This window comes from Protomyctophum bolini (genome assembly GCF_963924005.1).
Source record: "Protomyctophum bolini genome assembly, chromosome: 21".
Lineage (NCBI taxonomy): Eukaryota > Metazoa > Chordata > Actinopteri > Myctophiformes > Myctophidae > Protomyctophum > Protomyctophum bolini.
Window position 1 is genome coordinate 15590476 of NC_137882.1, and position 17406 is coordinate 15607881.

Below are 17406 nucleotides of genomic sequence, written 5' to 3' on the forward strand. Positions count from 1 at the left end.
GAAGTACTGTACGCCATCCACTCAACTGTCATATAGGATTATAGACGAAGCACCCAAATACATTAACCAGCTCAGTGTCCTTATGGTCCTTTCAAACTAGGAAGGGTATGGCCTGGTCAGCCTTCAATGACATGCATAAGATCTGGCCATCGCAGCTTAGTAAGACGTTCAAACTAAGTAAAAAATATTTTAGACGACCGTCGAGCCGATTCTACTCTGGCTCCGAGACATGGACACTTTCAAAGAAATTAGAGAAACGGTTGGATGGTACTTACACCGCCTTCTAATGAGAGCGCAAAATCTCTCTTGGAAGAGCCACCCATCGACTAATCTAATATGGCAACCTTCACAGAAGAACACGGTTTGCCGGCCACTGCTACAGAGCTGACAATGAGGTTATATCTTCCCTTCTTCTCTGTAATCCTACCTCAAAGCAGACCAGAGGTATAAAACTGTAGTTCCCTGATGTCATCGCTAGGGACACATGCATCAGTAAGTGTAACTCGGGATGGCAATGAAGGACCGGGAAGTCTGCCGTGGCATTGTGAAATCCATGATCTCGACCGCGGTCGAAAAATGATGATGATATGGTTAAAGTGTCCGCCTTGAGATTGGGAGGTCGGAGTTCAATCCCTGGCCGGGTCATACCAAAGATTATAAAATTGGGACCCAATGCCTCCCTGCTTGGCACTCACTCACACAGTCAGCATACTGACATACAGTATAGCACCATGTCCAGGGGGTGTACTTGTACATCATAAGCTGCCTCACTCACACTACAGAAACAGGAGTGGGCTTCTGCCCTATGGGCCACATGGCTCTCTGCGAGGCTTTACTACTACCCCAACACATTCATGTCCTGTTGCTCAATGGAGTTTTTCAGGAACTGCACCCTGCAGTATGTGACCTGTAAGAAGACTCTGGACCTGCTGTTAAAGTGCTCAGTAGGGCAGCCAGTACTTGCCCCCATTGACACCTCTTCCCGGACGCCCTGCATGTTTGCATGACAGGACAAATATTCTGGGGAGGCTCTGAATGGATAAGTAGAAAACACTTATGAAGGCCCACATGAGCTGTGCTTCGGGTTTAATGGGCTGTTTTTGCTGTTGTTAAATCAGGTGAATTAAAATGTTCACGTTTTTTCTTAGTTTTTGGATTCTTCACTCATCGCTAACATGACATCCAATTTTTAAAAAATAGTTTTTTTTACCTCAATTTCACCCCCCAAAAAAGTAGATTTTCAGTGGATTTTCTGTCGTCTGGGGTTTACTGTATATTTAGGCTCAGAAAAGTGCTGTGATTTGCCTGTGGACTGTGAGTCAGTAATCCCTCCCCCTTTCCTCCCAGTTCCCTTCCCCTATCCTTCTCCTCCTGGTGAGGCAAAGGTGATTTTTCTGTTAAAACACGTTTGAAGGACCATGATAAAGACTTGAGATGTTTGAAAATCAGTATGTCCTGACTCCTTTAAAGGTATATTCAGTGATTTCCCTTAATTCAAATATCACTTATTTTTTAGTTTGGCAACCACTCCCTTACGGAGCGCTGTGTGTGGGTGGGTGGCTGGCTGGGTGGCTGGGTGGGTCTGAGCACGAAAACAGCATGGTTGTTTTTCACCACCTGTGCGCAACCTAACGCACACAATTAACTGTATATATGATGATTTCGACTACTAGAATCAATGTACAGTATACTGCAGAACTTTTGACAGAAGGATTACTGTAGCTATATTCACCTCACTATCTCCGTCTACGTCTCTCTGAATTTCTCTCACTGATTTGTGCCGACGTTGGCATATCCATATTTGGGCATAATCCGGACACCGATTTGTGCTAGCATGGAGCATGTCCATATATTTGGGCATAATCCGTCCGCCTTCCACAGAGTAACAGTACCACCAGTGAGTAGTCATCGACCACATAGAATCATAGATCAATCACACACAAATCCATACAGAGATGTCTCCGAAGAAGCTAGAAGCACCGAAACAACCTCCACTAATTGGACGCTTTGGAACTTCTCTCAAAATAGGAGTCGTGGGATTGCCTAACATTGGGAAATCCACGTTCTTCAACGTGCTCACCAAGAGCCAGGCTGCCGCAGAGAATCGCCCATTCTGCACCATCGATCCAAATGAGAGCAGGGTGCCCATTCCCGATGGCCGCTACGACTATCTCTGCCAGTTCCACAAACCTCTCAGCAATGTGCCGGCCTTTCTAAACGTTGTGGACATCGCTGGCCTGGTGAAGGGAGCCCATGAGGGTCAGGGACTGGGAAACTCCTTCCTCTCGCACATCAGCGCCTGCGACGGCATCTTTCACATGACGCGCGTGTTCGACGACGAGGACATCGTCCACGTGGAGGGCCACGTCGACCCGGTGCGGGACATCGAGATCATCCACGAGGAGCTGAGGCTGAAGGACGAGGAGACGATCGCACCCATCATGGACAAACTGGAGAAGACGCTCAGGGGATCGGACAAGAAACTTAAGGACGAATTTGACATTGTGTCAAAAATAAAGAGCTGGGTGACTGAAGAAAAGAAACACGTCCGATTCAACCACGACTGGAGTGAGAAAGAGATCGACGTTTTGAACAAATATCTGTTCCTGACCTCGAAGCCCATGGTGTACCTGGTCAATCTCTCGGAGAAGGACTACATTCGGAAGAAGAACAAGTGGCTGGCAAAGATCAAGGAGTGGGTGGACGCCCACGACCCCGGTGCACTGGTCATTCCTCTGAGCGGTGCGCTGGAGTCCAAGCTGCAGTACATGTCTTCCGAGGAGGAGAGGAAGGAATACTGCGAGCAACACAAGACGGCGAGCGCGCTGAACAAGATCATAAAGGCCGGCTACGCGGCGCTGCAGCTGGAATACTTCTTCACGGCGGGACCAGACGAGGTGCGAGCGTGGAGTGTCCGGGCGGGCAGCAAGGCCCCCCAGGCTGCAGGGAAGATACACACCGACTTTGAGAAAGGCTTCATCATGGCCGAGGTGATGAAGTACGACGACTTCAAAGAGGAGGGCGACGAGAGCGCGGTGAAGGCCGCCGGGAAATACAGACCGCAGGGCAGGAACTACACCGTGGAGGATGGAGACATTATCTTTTTCAAGTTCAACACGCCCAATGCACCCAAGAAGAAATAATAGATGGAATTTGCAATTTAGGGGGGTGACCAATCCTGCCCTTGAGAGGTACAGTGTGAAACGATAACAATGTGGTTGGCCACGTGTGGAACAAAGGAGATGAGATCTACCGGTACGTTAGCCTAGTGGCGCTGTGCACACAAAGTTTGGCAAGCGGTTTGTGAGATTAGTTCTGGACACACACACATACACACACTGTCATCACACCGTAAAAACTGAAATGTCATACTCTATACTATATGGCTTCCCCTGGCGAGCACGGGAAGCAATATAAATGGGTCCGGCTGGCTTAAAACTTGCCGTGTGTGTCATCGATGTTCCGGCGGGAATTTGGTCAGACAAGAACCAAAAGACCCCGAATGTCTTTATCGGTCTGTGTCGTTGTGTCCCCAATTAGGCGGGTGTCCAAATGGCATCAGTCTAGGAATGATGACTCCAGGTTACATTACTGTTGATCTATCTGTACAGGTGCATCAGAAGATTATGATGTTTTTCAAGAACAAAATAATACTGTAGCATGATCCCCATTCCTTTGGGGTAATGTTTATCGCGGTGCATTCACACATACTTCAAACATGTCCTCTGCTGCATTCACCCAACCTATATTAGGAGCAGTTTTGACACCATGAATTAATTAATATAGCACCCTACTTTGTCACATAGGAGCCTATGGGGTAAACTAGGGATCCTCTGATGGCCAACCCTAGTGTGTGGCATTGGTGGAAAAAGTACTGAATTCTTTACTTAAGTAAAAGTATCAATCCTGCAATGTACATATATATACTTTGTTAGAAGTCCTGTATTCAAAATGTACAAAAGTATTGGCATCAAAAAGTACTCGTACAGAATTCTTTCAAAAGTTCAAAATGTATAAAGAATCTTTTGAAAATATAATAATTAAGATCTTCAAAGTAAGAAAGTAACAAATCATTGTAGTGGAGTAATATTTGCCTCTGAGATGTAGTGGAGTAGAAGTAAAAGTATTGGAAATTATACTTAAGTACAGTACTTGAATAAATGCAGTAATGCACTTAGTTACTTTACACCACTGGTGTGTGTGGAATGGATCCCTTTCTTCAAACCCCAACCTTTATATTAACCTGAGTGTGAGGATGAAATCACAAGAGGGGGAATTGTTAAATACGTAATGTAAGGAAAGCAGTGGTCCTACTCGGCTACTGCAAAGTCACAGACCACTCAATAAAAAGGAGAAAAGATATGTACACGACTTGAACTTTATATAGTATGAATATGTATATTTTATACAGTATGCTCATTCTCATATTCACTGTTGTATTCATTAATATACACTTCATACAGTGTATTCCTTGTTAGGCTACACATGCATTAAGCTCAGTGTTGATGTTCATTCATATGTTCACTCCATCAGTATAAGTCCATCAATTTCTTGATTGTCTATAGACTCATATCGTCTCTGTCCGGATTCAAATTCAAAGGTAGCAAAAGTACAGTAGCAGATCTACAAGCTCAAAACGTTTCGAGTTTGTACATCTGCTATTTTTGATGCTTTCATGTGACGCTGTTGTACGTATATGATCAAGTAATAGGGTGTTCATTTATGAAAAAACACAAAAAGTTGAAATATGGAGAGGTTTCTGCCCAACAGCGACAATATACATTGCACGCACCCGCACGGATACACTCGCACGCATGCACATACACACGCATACATGCTCACATGTAACAGAGTTTAGTGGGTTCCACTTGCTCCATGCACGCTGAGACATAACACCCCAGACCTATTCGTTCTTCCGGTTTCTCGGAACATCCTGGCATGGGGTCTTTGCTGCATTTCATTGCTGGTTCATAAATCTGCCTGGACGGCCAGACCCCCAGTCAGCAGGTCAGGAAGCTGCTTCGGACCCTCCTCTTACAAGGAAAGGGCGGGCGGTGGCTCATGCTGTATGCTCCCACTGCACTTGGCAACACCGACCACCACCCCCTGAACTATTTTACCTCCCCTTGCATCCCATGTGATGGAGACCCACAGCTGCTGTTTGGTTGTCCCCATCCCTCACTGTCAAAACATACCCCTTCCCCCTCACCACCACCTCCACTACCTGGGCTGTCTGCCAAGGCATCAGCTAAGAGGCAGTGTTAATTTCGTCAATGAAAACTATGATTACCGTCTTTTTTCACTGACTGAAACAATTTCGTCAACAACATGCTATTTTCAGCAGTGCAAAATCATTACAATGCCATGGCACCGTCAATACATTTTAAATCAACTGTAGATTTAGTCGAGTAAAATCTTGTGATAATGTAAGCTATAGGCAACTAAAACTAAAACATTTCAGGTGACTAAAATATGACTAAAACAGTTATTTTATTCAAAAGACTACGTATATGACTAAAACGAAATCAACATTTGCTGTCAAAGGCCTGGGCCATGGCTCAGTGGTCTAGGCACCTTGGCTGGCAGTGTGCCGCGGGTTCGACTCCCGATCCCGACGACCTTCACCGCATGTCTTCCCCCCATCTCTCTCCCCATTTCCCGTCAGCCTACTGTCTGTCCCTCCATAAAATATATAAAATAAAGGCAAAAGCCACAAAATAATTAACACTACTAGAGATACACTATGCACAATAGTTGTAGTACTTGCAATAATCCCTACTGATTTATACCAACCTTGAAACGTACTTTAGTTACGTCATCAACAGTGGTCCCTTATTGGCTGGAGGAGTACACCGACATACATACTGTATAAATACCCAGCCGATCACAGTACTTGCGTGCACCGCAGCACGCGTTGCGTGCTCACAACATGTCGTATCACGTAATGAGCTTGTAGCTAGTTTAACTCGTTTGGGTCCCAGGGGAAAATCTTTGGGAATCACTACTGTGGGTGTGTGAGTCCACCATCATTGCATAGTATATGCACCACTTCACACCTGTATCTTGCCACAATCAATCAGTCACCCGCTTTTCCTGCTGATTTGCTCATCATTAACTAATGATGATTGAATGACGGCTCGTTTACACAGCCTGAGGCAGGTGAACTCAAAAGAAAGAAAGAAACATAGACCAAAGGGGCATCCGAGTACAAAGATCACTTACTTATGGCCCCTATATCTGCATGATTTATCTTTAGCCCTGCTCGTTTACATCATGCACCGACAGTTCTTATAGATACGAGGGGCACCCTAGCGGGGTTTTTCCATCCAAGCCTGCATTATAGGGAAATCCCACGGTCAAGCAAGTTGTAGTTACTGTGTATAGTGAATGCACTTATTGTTTGTCGCCTATAATTTTCACATTGACCTCTTTTAGTGTGTGTGTCTGTGTGTGTGTGTGTGTGTGTGTGTGTGCCTCTATCGGCTCTGAGAGTGTCAAACCGGCACATAGTGGCAGTGACAGGTGTGTGTGTGTTGTTGGCATGTATAGGACAGGGTGATAGTGAGGGTAGCAGAAGAGCAAGATGACCCATGTGTGTGTGTGTGTGTGTGTGTGTGTGTGTGTTCACGTGTAAGCGCTCCATGTGACGTACCTGTTATTGACACGGAGAGCGTTCACTGGCTCCTGCGGGACCCTTGAACTTAAGAGAGGCAGTTCTCTGGGAGCCGCAGCAGCTCCGGGGCTGGGGAGTTCAGCACAGTTAATGTTCAATTCTTTTGATCTCTGCCGAGAAGTTGCATTCCCTGAATTCCTCACCAGCGTTTCCAGAGGCAGCGCTATGAATGGCTCTACAGAAAGACATTTGACGTTCTTCTCTCCCATGCTCGTATTTTCTCACTTTGGGTGGGAGGGAGGGAGGGAGGAAGGGGGGCCCTATACAGTGAGGAAATAGAAATGTGCCAGCAGGATGATTCCTAATCACTTAATGCCCGGCTGTAGAGCACCGAGTTGGTAATACTCATGCAATACCTGTTGTACACATGCCACCCATCTCTCCGTGTCCCTGTTATGCCCATACTGTATATGGAGTCTCTCTGTGTTCCTTATGGAGTATCTTATGGAGTTCTGTGTCAGGCATTGCCAAATGTGGAGTGTTGTGATGTCAGGCCAGCTCCATATATGGACCTTGGGCAGGGGTCCTGTCCAGAGCCCGGGCAGAGGCCTTTTGTGGCGGTTCTGGACAACCGTGGGTCTGACGGACTCGACACCGCCAGGCACTGCACTCCCTGTGGGGGGGAACGCGTGTGTCGAATTTGAAGTCGGTGGCGCGAACGGTTCTTGAGTTACTGAGTTACTACTTGGCATTTATAGATTATTGCGACTGCAGGTCGCATTTGCTTTGAAATTGTGCATTTCCCGTCAGTCGGTCAGTTGTTTGGTTGGTTGTTCACCCCAGCCTCACGTGACATCATCAGGGATGGAGATCAATATCAATATTAAGCCCATATGGAGTTCCCTGATGTCATCACTATTGGCCAGAAACTACATCTGACCTCAAACCGATAGATCTCCATATATGGATCTGACCTGTTCTGACATTCCATATGTTGATCCTTCCCCATCCATCCTTCCTCTCCGATGTCTCTCTTTTGACATACCTGTACATTTAAACTCTAGAATCTAGAGTTTAAATGTACAGGTATGTCATAGATGAACCTGCCCCAAAGTTATTAGTGCAGCTGCAGCTGGCGAAAAGTAGCATGGTTTCCTCTGTCATTGGTGTGTGAATGGGTGAATGTAATGCACAATCTAAGTAAATTGTTAATTAAGTGGTCGTATTTGTCTCAAGTTCTCTCGAGTGTCTCTGGCTCATTGTGCCTATTGCGTATAGCTTTTTAGCAGAGCCCGCTCTCACCACTGGCATCACCGCTGCCTGTTACAACTGCTGGTCTAAATCCTCTGTACCTCCTCTCTACGCTGAGTGCTACTAACTCATCTCTAATAGAACTGCTGTTCTAAATGCTTTAGACCCGTTATTGACCTTGCATAGGAGCACGGAATGTGCTCAGCTGATTGGCTGATCACGGAATGTGCTGTATGAGGATTTTTGTATATATTCGCTGACAAGATTAACACACAAAAGCCAAAAAAGTGAAAATGCCTTTGAAATTGAAAGTTAACAGTTTTGCCTAGGGCTGGCACTAGGGGAAAGGCCACACGGTGTCACTTAAATCATAAGGTTTGGTTTCCAGGGAGCATGCAGGCACGATGCAAGTCAAGTCGACAGAAGTTCGAGGAATCTTGTTTAGGATCACAGAGGTGGATTGATCGACATCATGTCATCCTTTGAAGTGCCTTCTGTCACTGCTATGGTGACCTTATCATAATATTTGAACAGTGTTCATTATAATCATATTGCCCAATCAGATGAGCTCATGGCATGGGAATCATGGGATGTTTCCAGAATTTCGCCGTCATTATTTGCTCTTGATTGTTTGTCTCCTGGTTTGTTGTTTGCACTGGTCAGCATGACCTGCTGGCATGTGGTGGAAAAAGTACTCAAATGTTTTACTTAAGTAAAAGTATAAATACTGCAATGTATATGTACTCTATTACAAGTAGTCCGGTATTATTTTTTTATTTAGCGAATGCAAAGTCCTTAAGCCAAGCGGTTGCCTCCTGGTCTGCTGTATGGAGGGTGATTTATCCTCCTTCCAGTCTTTGGAGAGGACAAACTTCTATGATGTGCTCCATAGTTTGCTCCTCACCACACGCACACAGTGGGCTTGGGCTACTGCCCCATTTGTGGAGGCTGGCCAAGCAGGGGCCATGTCCAGTCCTGAATCTATTGAGCGTAGACGACTGTCTCCTTGGGAGGGTGGTGCCAGGGACCTGTTGGTTGGGGTCCGGTATTCAAAATGTGTCTCAAGTAAAAGTACAAAAGTATCGGCGTCAAAATTTACCTAAATTACTAAAAGTAAAAGTATATATTGCAGAATGCGCCATTTCACAAGTTCACAATGTGTACAATTATTTTTAGAAAATAGCAGAAATGTATAGGGTTGAAGTGGTTAACGTATGTTTTCTAATCAAAATTGAAATCTCCAAAGTAACTAGAAACTAAAGTTGTCAAATCATTTTGGCAAAAAGGTAAGTAAAAGTATTGGTACAAATACCTCAAAATTGTACTTAAGTACAGTACTTGAGTAAAGTTACTTTACACCACTGCCCGCTGGCATTAATGTTGTGTGTCATGGCTGGTTGACAAAGGATAACTTTCACTGTTATCCAAACTCAGGTAACCCTACAGTAGGCCTAAATGCGATATTGCACTATGGCATTAGATCAGTGTTTCTCAATATTGACATAATTTGGATAGGGGGCCATGCAGTGCCCCCTATCCAATATCAAGGTTCCTTATCCACCCCCGCCCACACCCATAATTAAAATGTAAGCTTTCTTTTGTATTGTGCATTGTGTTGCTTCTATAATTTTTAGATCTCGTCCATCTCCAACTGTCAGATGGGGGCACTAGCCCCTACTATAAACGGGGTGCATACTTAGTTTAGACTAGTCATTGGTTAGACATGGGTTAAGGTTAGGTTTAGGTGTGCTGCCCCGTGGGAGGTTAGGTTTAGGGTGAGGGTTTGAGATAGGTTGTAGTTGTATAGCACTAATGACTGGTCTAATCAATGACTAGTCTAAACCAAATACTGTCTAAACTAAGTACTGCACCCCTATAAACAGCTTTTGTCCCCACACGTCTCAAGGGCCCCTGTCTGTTATGGTCCAGTCCTGTCATGTTACCATGTTACCTTGTTACTATGGTAACATGGTACTGGTTTTATCAGCCCTGCCACAGGGAGGTCAGGGCCTGTCATCCCTGTGACACATGTGCTGTGAGAGGGGCCTGATGTGACTGATATGACTGTGACAGAGCCTGACAGCCCTGTGGCATGATACTGTCCTTGATATTGATGTGATACTGACCTTGATACTGACCATGATACTGACATAATGCTGATCATGGTACTGACCACAATACCAACATGATACCGACATGCTACTAACCACGACACTGACCATACCGTATATGATACTGACACTGACCATGATACTGACATCATTATAGTATCATTTCAGTATCATATATCAGCATCAACTCCACTACAATTAACACCCCCAAACTTCTCTGTACACGTCCTGGGGGGCTTTACCGCCCCCTTTGAGAAACACTACAGTCTTGCATGGAATTCTAGTGGCTTTAGTAGGCTACTTGTACTGTACATTGACAATAAATTGAATCTCATCTCATACTGTATATATATTTATATATATATATATATATATATATATATATACGTATATATATAAAAAAAATTAATAGTGAAAACAGCAGATCTACAAGGTCACCATTTCTTTGCTATGCGACATATTAACATTTATCGTCAACGTTTTTGATCAGAAACATCTTTTCCCTGACAGTTTTTCACTAACCTTTGAAGAATCACCCGGTCATGAACGTAGCTCCATTTTGCGATCGTCCGCCTTAAACTAGCTACTAGCGCAGTCTCATTACCGCCACCCAAAACAAGAAGCGAGAACAGAGCGAGCCATAGGCTGCCATCATTCACCATAGAACAGAGCGAGCCGTAGGCTGCCATCATTCACCATAGAACAGAGTGAGTCGTAGGCTGTTATCATTCACCATAGAACAGAGTGAGTCGTAGGCTGTTATCATTCACCATAGAACAGAGTGAGTCGTAGGCTGTTATCATTCACCATAGAACAGAGTGAGTCGTAGGCTGCCATCATTCACCATAGAACAGAGTGAGTCGTAGGCTGTTATCATTCACCATAGAACAGAGTGAGTCGTAGGCTGCTATCATTCATCATAGAACAGAGCGAGCCGTAGGCTGCCATGGTTCACCATAGAACAGAGCGAGCCGTAGGCTGCCATCATTCACCATAGAACAGAGTGAGTCGTAGGCTGTTATCATTCACCATAGAACAGAGTGAGTCGTAGGCTGTTATCATTCACCATAGAACAGGGTGAGTCGTAGGCTGCCATCATTCACCATAGAACAGAGCGAGCCGTAGGCTGCCATGATTCACCATAGAACAGAGAGAGCCGTAGGCTGCCATGGTTCACCATAGAACAGAGTGAGTCGTAGGCTGCCATCATTCACCATAGAACAGAGCAAGCCGTAGGCTGCCATGATTCACCATAGAACAGAGCGAGTCGTAGGCTGCCATGATTCACCATAGAACAGAGAGAGTCGTAGGCTGCCATGGTTCATCATAGGATTGCATTGTCAGTGACTCGATTACCCAGAAGCCCTGAGAAGTGAGCGTCAGTTATTTTCTTCCGCTCACGTGATCCAAACGTGTGACTTATCCCGACAGTGTCAGCGGAAAACCTTGTATGTCTTTAAAAGTGATCAATCGATAAAACAAATAAAACTTAAGTCTGGGAAGTTGGGTTCGGCAGGGAAAGAGGTCTTTATCAATATTGGGTTGGGAAAAGTCGGGTTTGGGAGTCAGTGAAGTATAAAACATTAATAACATCAAAGTCAAAGGGGGGGGGGGGGTAATTTGTCTGAGAATGCCCACCAACCTGGACGTCAGTCACACATCGTTCCGTTTTTGTGTGTGTGATAAAACTCAACAGATGTCACAGCATCATAATACAGGATCAATTTAATGGCCGTACCATAAGACAATGACGCCAAGGGCCAGGAGTGATCTCTCCGAGCAGCACAGTAAAACACTGATTGATTGCGTTAGATGTTTTCTATTGTTGGGAGCAGTGGGTTTAGGCGGTTTAGTGTTGAGGTTATTAACTAATGGAAGGGCGGGGGGATAATCCCAGGTGAGAGTCCGTAGAGCCCTGCAGGGACCCGATGTACAATGCCTTCACTTAACCTTAGCAAAACGCTGAGATCGCAAACCCCAGGCATTAGTCACTGGGAAGGCTTCATTCCTAAGTGCCATCTGTGCTTAAGGGGAAATGCATTTGCGCGAAGGGGTCACGTTAAGTGTCTTCCCCCATGCAAGCTGTTTCGGGGTCACAAGATCAAGGTGGGGCCAATGAGGGATGACGTTGGTTTTACCTTGTTGTGTTTGTTTTGGCAGGGCCTATAAATCCATCTTTCAGGAGACCACAAGGGGAGGTAAACTCACTTTTCCCATAGTTGTTTTGTTTTGTATTTGTTGATGATATGATATTTTGGTGTTATTTTTATGCCATATTGATGAAGTGAATACATAGAACCACAATATGTTCACACAAAGTCCCCAGGACCTTTTGGTGCTATACTTTTAAACTTAATGTCTGAAGTCCTGTGTTGTTGACATTTCTGTCTAATAAAGTATAGAATCAATCAATCAATCAAATACCGTGTATCTTTGCTTCTACTACTGTGTGGCTCATCAGGTCACCCAGAGTGTTAACCGCTATAGAATTATTATTTTGTCGTATGAATAGAACAAAGTGCCAGTCCACAAGCTCGTCGCAATGTACAGAATTTTAATTTGTCATTGTGAACATTTTATATTATAATTTTTTAGTGTAGTGATTGAAGGACATAAATATGTGTTAGTTAATACTGTTCCTTTTTACATTTCTGGTGGCATCGTAATCTGACTGCAGGCCATGACGGACAGAAGTCCAATAATGGCCATTAGGCTTTATAACCAAGAAGAGGAAGAGCCCAGTGAGAGAACAACAAATGGCCCTGACGGCTTTATGGGACACCTTTGCCAACGCCATATGGTCCTTTGTCTGGTATACGGGCTGTTTATCAACGCGGTGACACCTAAATACTAAATAGCCATGGAATGACACCAAGCAATCTCAGCCAGCATGCTGTCTGGAAGCGCCCGTCATATCCGCCCCGCCTGCCCCCGGCCCACGGTATAGAGAGGATTTGAACCTGTGTGACGCAATCACCCGTGTACTGTATAGCTGCTGCGTAGCGATGGACTTCAGCATCCCCACTAGGGGTGGGGGGTGTGAGGTCACTGTGGGGTGAGACAGTGGGCTGGGACAGTGACATCACCGGGTCTGTCTGGTATAATCCTCTTACTGCACTCTGTACATTGTATATTATAATGGGTTAGGCTGCAGCGACCGACGGCAGGGCTCTGATTACATGTCTGCCAGCTCACTGTATAGGCCCTGTGGGGGGCTACAGTAAATGGATACGGGGCTCTCCGCTCTCTCCCCGCAAAGACAAAAGAGGGATGGATGGAAGGGTTCGTAAGAAGCGCTCCGGAGTTTAAACACAACACGTCGTATAGGCCATTTCTATGTCTAAGTTATTGAATGGATGGCAGCAGCTGTTGGGTTTATGATCTCCCCTTGGCTTCACCCAAGACACTTTGACGATGACTTATGCTCAGTGCCATGCCTATATATCCATCTCTTTGTATGTGAGTGTGTGCGCGCGTGTGCATGGTAGCAAGATACTGCTCAGTATCAGCTATTATAGGAAGCAGCTACATTTGGAGGAGGTGTTGTTTCCTTTGTAATCATGTACAAAGTTTGTACATGATTTGTGTCTGCTGTGATTGACAAGTATGTCAACTATAATGTATAACAATGGTCTGACTTATAGGCACTTTGTAACTGGCTGTTTTCCTGTTGTCCTTTGTACAAGGCCTTCTTGTACAGCTTAGTGTGTGTGTGTGTGTGTGTGTGTGTGTGTGTGTGTGTGTGTGCGTGTGTGCGTGTGTGTGTGTGTGTGTGTGTGTGTGTGTGTGTGTGTGTGTGTGTGTTTGCGCGTGCGTGCGTACACGCGCCACGGCCTCCATGTCAACCTATCAAGAAGCCAGGTATGAGAGGAGTTTACTGTAATCCCTTGTGGGCTTTGGGCCGGGTCACAACAGAGCTCTATCTTTTGACTACAGTGCATACCGGTAGATGCTTTAGCTTTACGAGCATACACAGAGTTTTATGAACACCTGACAAATAGCCTACAGTACAGTATGTTAGGTACGTTCCCTATGTTCAGCCATATGAGTTCGTAGGATGAAGACTGAAGAGATTTTTTTAAACTATATATTTTTGGAAACCTTATAGCCTAACAAATCAGAAAATGTTTGTTGCCATTTTTTCCGAGGTCGGTATAGCAGCCATCTTGGCTACTTTCAAAAATGAATTTCTCAATATCTCGCCTCCTAGATCTACATTTTTGGGGTCAAGGAATCCAATGGAGCTGATTACATTTTAAATGAGGCATGTATGGGTGGGTATTTTGCATTTTTACATGATATATATATGTACAGATGCACCCAGCATGCACCTTTGGCAACCCCTTTTTAGTTTTCTGCATTTGCTCTGCTATAAAAGGTAAGCCACCAGAAGTGACCCAGTAGGAACACAACCTATATGGACAACCTGGTCAACTTGCTGCTGGAAATCCAATATGGCCACCAATATGGCTGCCTCAATAATCAGAAAGTATAGCTTTGGCGATAACTTTTGAACCAGATGGGATATAAATGCAAACTTTGTGTCTATTTCATAATTAGACACCAAGCATGAGAAACTCAATGGAATACTTATCTTCATGATTGGGTGGTGTCTGGGCCCCTAATTTGCATATTTCCAGGGAAAGAGTTTTACTGTGACTTTTACAGTGACAGCTGAGCTGACTGTTATGGCAGAAAGTCTGCTTTTTAAGCAATGTGAGCTCATTTGGTCAGTTTGAGCTTTCATACAAATGAACAAGGGCCAAGGTGGTGACCCCAGATGGCAACAGTAAGGAGTTTGACAGCTTGGCTGGGGTACTGCAAGGGGACACCCTAGCCTCGGTACACAGGCTTTCATTTTTGTCGGTGCAAAAAATGAAACCCTGGGGAAACGCATTGGCCGCTCTGTTCTAGAAGTGGGAGTCAACCCTTCCGGGTGTGCGCCGCTCCAAATAATGTGACGTAGTGCTGCAGTTGGGGGGGGGGGGGGGGGGGGTGGGAGAGGACTCAGGAGGGACAGATCGGTGAACCAATCAGGGCGTGTGCAAATCTCAGCCGCGACCCGCCCCTCTAGACCAGAAACCAGAAACACGTTAGTTCAGGCTAGGGGACACCCTAGTCCCTTCCTCTTCGTCATAGTCCTGGACTATACGCACTAAGGAAGGCTATCAGTGACAAGAGCACAATCTTGGCCTCACCAAAACACCAAGACGACACCCCACAGTAGTCCTCACAGACCTGGACTACGCGGATGACATCAACATGTGGAACAAGATCAGGAGCTCCTGACCAGAGTGGAGGCAGAGTGTGCCAAGGTTGGCCTTTGGCGGAATGCCAAGAAAACTGAAGTTATCAACTATAATATCCCTTTGGAACATCCACTTCTGACAACAACAGAAGGCACTGCTCTGAAGGAAGTCAAGGACTTCAAGTACCTGCATTCATTGGTCAACTCAACAGAGCAAGATCTTAAAGTGAGAAAGGCACTTGCATGGAGGGCCCTGAACATGCTGCATGGTACTCTAACCTCCCCCGTCAAATCAAACTCAGCTTCTTCTACACATGTACCAACAAGCATTATGTATGATGGAATGCCAAAGGTGAGCCAGAAAATAGCAGCCAGGAGAATGAGACTAGCAGGACACAGCCAAAGACACAAATAGCTTCCAGCCAGCAAGTTAGTACTGGGGGAACCAACACACGGGCACCGGCGGTCACCAGGACGTCCCACATTAACATAATGTGGATGTACTCAAGAAAGATGCAGGAGCGCAAAGCACCTACGAGCTGGCCAGATGTATAAGAACCAGGAGATAGCGGCTTTTAGAGGAACTTGTATACTCTAAGCTTACCCAGGTCAAAATCCTCTAGGGCTGTCAGCTTTGGATGTTGTGAGGTCTTGTGCTTGCTTGATTGATGACGTCATCTGAGAGGGAATCAGAAGAATTTTCACCAAACTTTTCAATTGCAGTGAGATCCACTCACATGCTGGCCTTGAACTGTGCCTTCTAGCCAGAATGCTAGTGTCACTTAAGCTATGGATAAAAGGCAGGGCAACGACACTGTGCGAGCCCCAGTGCTGGTACCATTTGATGGACAGGAAGGTATCCATTTTGCTCTGGAAGGCATCTGAAGCGGGTTGCTGACTTTCTGTATAGTAAAGGCACATTGTGAGTGAACACAAACACCCAACAAGCCACTGCATAATTATGGTCTCTGACGGGTGGAAACCTCTATATGTCCAATACTGTTACTTTTCAGGAATCCATTAAAAAAAATGTCAAAAGTAGCAGATCTACAAGCTGGAAAACGTGGCGCTTCGAGCTTGTAGATCTGCTTCTTTTGATAATTTGATACACAACAAGTTACAATATGGAGATGCAAGGTTTCTGCTCGACAGCAATGATATAACACTCGTCACCACCTACCATGCAATCTTGTTTCATAGATAAACAACCGAGGGAGGATTGTGCATGCCGATTTCCTCCTGTTTGGGGACTCTGTGCAGCTGGTGAATTTCTCACAGTATAGAGATCTCATTCTCAAGGACACCAAAGAGAATTACACACAGGCATTATAGGTCAAATCTCTCCAGTCTAATCCACACTGTCCCTATCCATCCTCCTCGGTTAATTCCACATCTACAGCAATTCAGAAAAACACTTTATTCATGTCCACATAAAGGAGAGCATACAAGGACACAAATATTAAATAAATACAGAGACAGCGTACAGTATACTTTGTATATTTGGTATACATTGACAGCCTTTTTGCTTCCTTTTCGGCCGGAAAAGGAGGCAGAAAGGCGAACATTTTGGGTCATCCCCAAGTTGTTGAAACTTTCTAACAACGGTTGACACTCTTGTATGATGAAGTAATGCATGAATTTATGGAAAAAAGTTGAAATATATGCTGCACAATGCCACATTTTACTGAAGAGGACTAGCAGGAAGCATTGCTTTGAATACAGAACAACCAGTAAAGCATTGAATAACAAACTGTTCACCATGGTAATTTCCATGAAACTCCAACAGAGTATATAAAAGCAGCTGTTAAAATCTGGGAAGCACAATGGTTTTGCATGGATTTGCATGGACACTGGACAGTAAAATGTTTGCCCCGGCCCCCGTCATCCATTCTGTTCAGTTTTAAGTTAATACAGGGCATGCAAGAATCATCGTCACCTTCCTAAAATAATGGCCTAAGGGCACAATCACACACAACTGCATGGACTTTTACCTTTGAGGGTGCATGGATTCTGACAATGCTTTCCAACGGGAATTGTGCAGATTGTTGCCATTTGTGGATTTTGTCCCAAAATAGCTCCATTCCCAATTTCCCATTGAAAAGCATTGGCAGAATAGGTAGAATTAAAATTTGATATGCTATACCGACCATTTCTTGAGCAAAGCTATATTTTTGCCTAATCAG

General features: G+C 44.9%; 1 protein-coding gene across 1 annotated transcript; it reads left to right on the top strand.

Annotated features, from left to right (window-relative positions):
- Positions 1 to 1955: 1955 nt before the first annotated feature.
- LOC308336313 (obg-like ATPase 1) lies at positions 1956 to 3143 on the top strand (the record flags this gene model as incomplete). Its single annotated transcript, XM_080793655.1, has 1 exon — positions 1956 to 3143. One exon carries the CDS (start codon positions 1956 to 1958, stop codon positions 3141 to 3143), a length of 1188 nt encoding a protein of 395 aa, XP_080649781.1.
- Positions 3144 to 17406: the final 14263 nt, after the last annotated feature.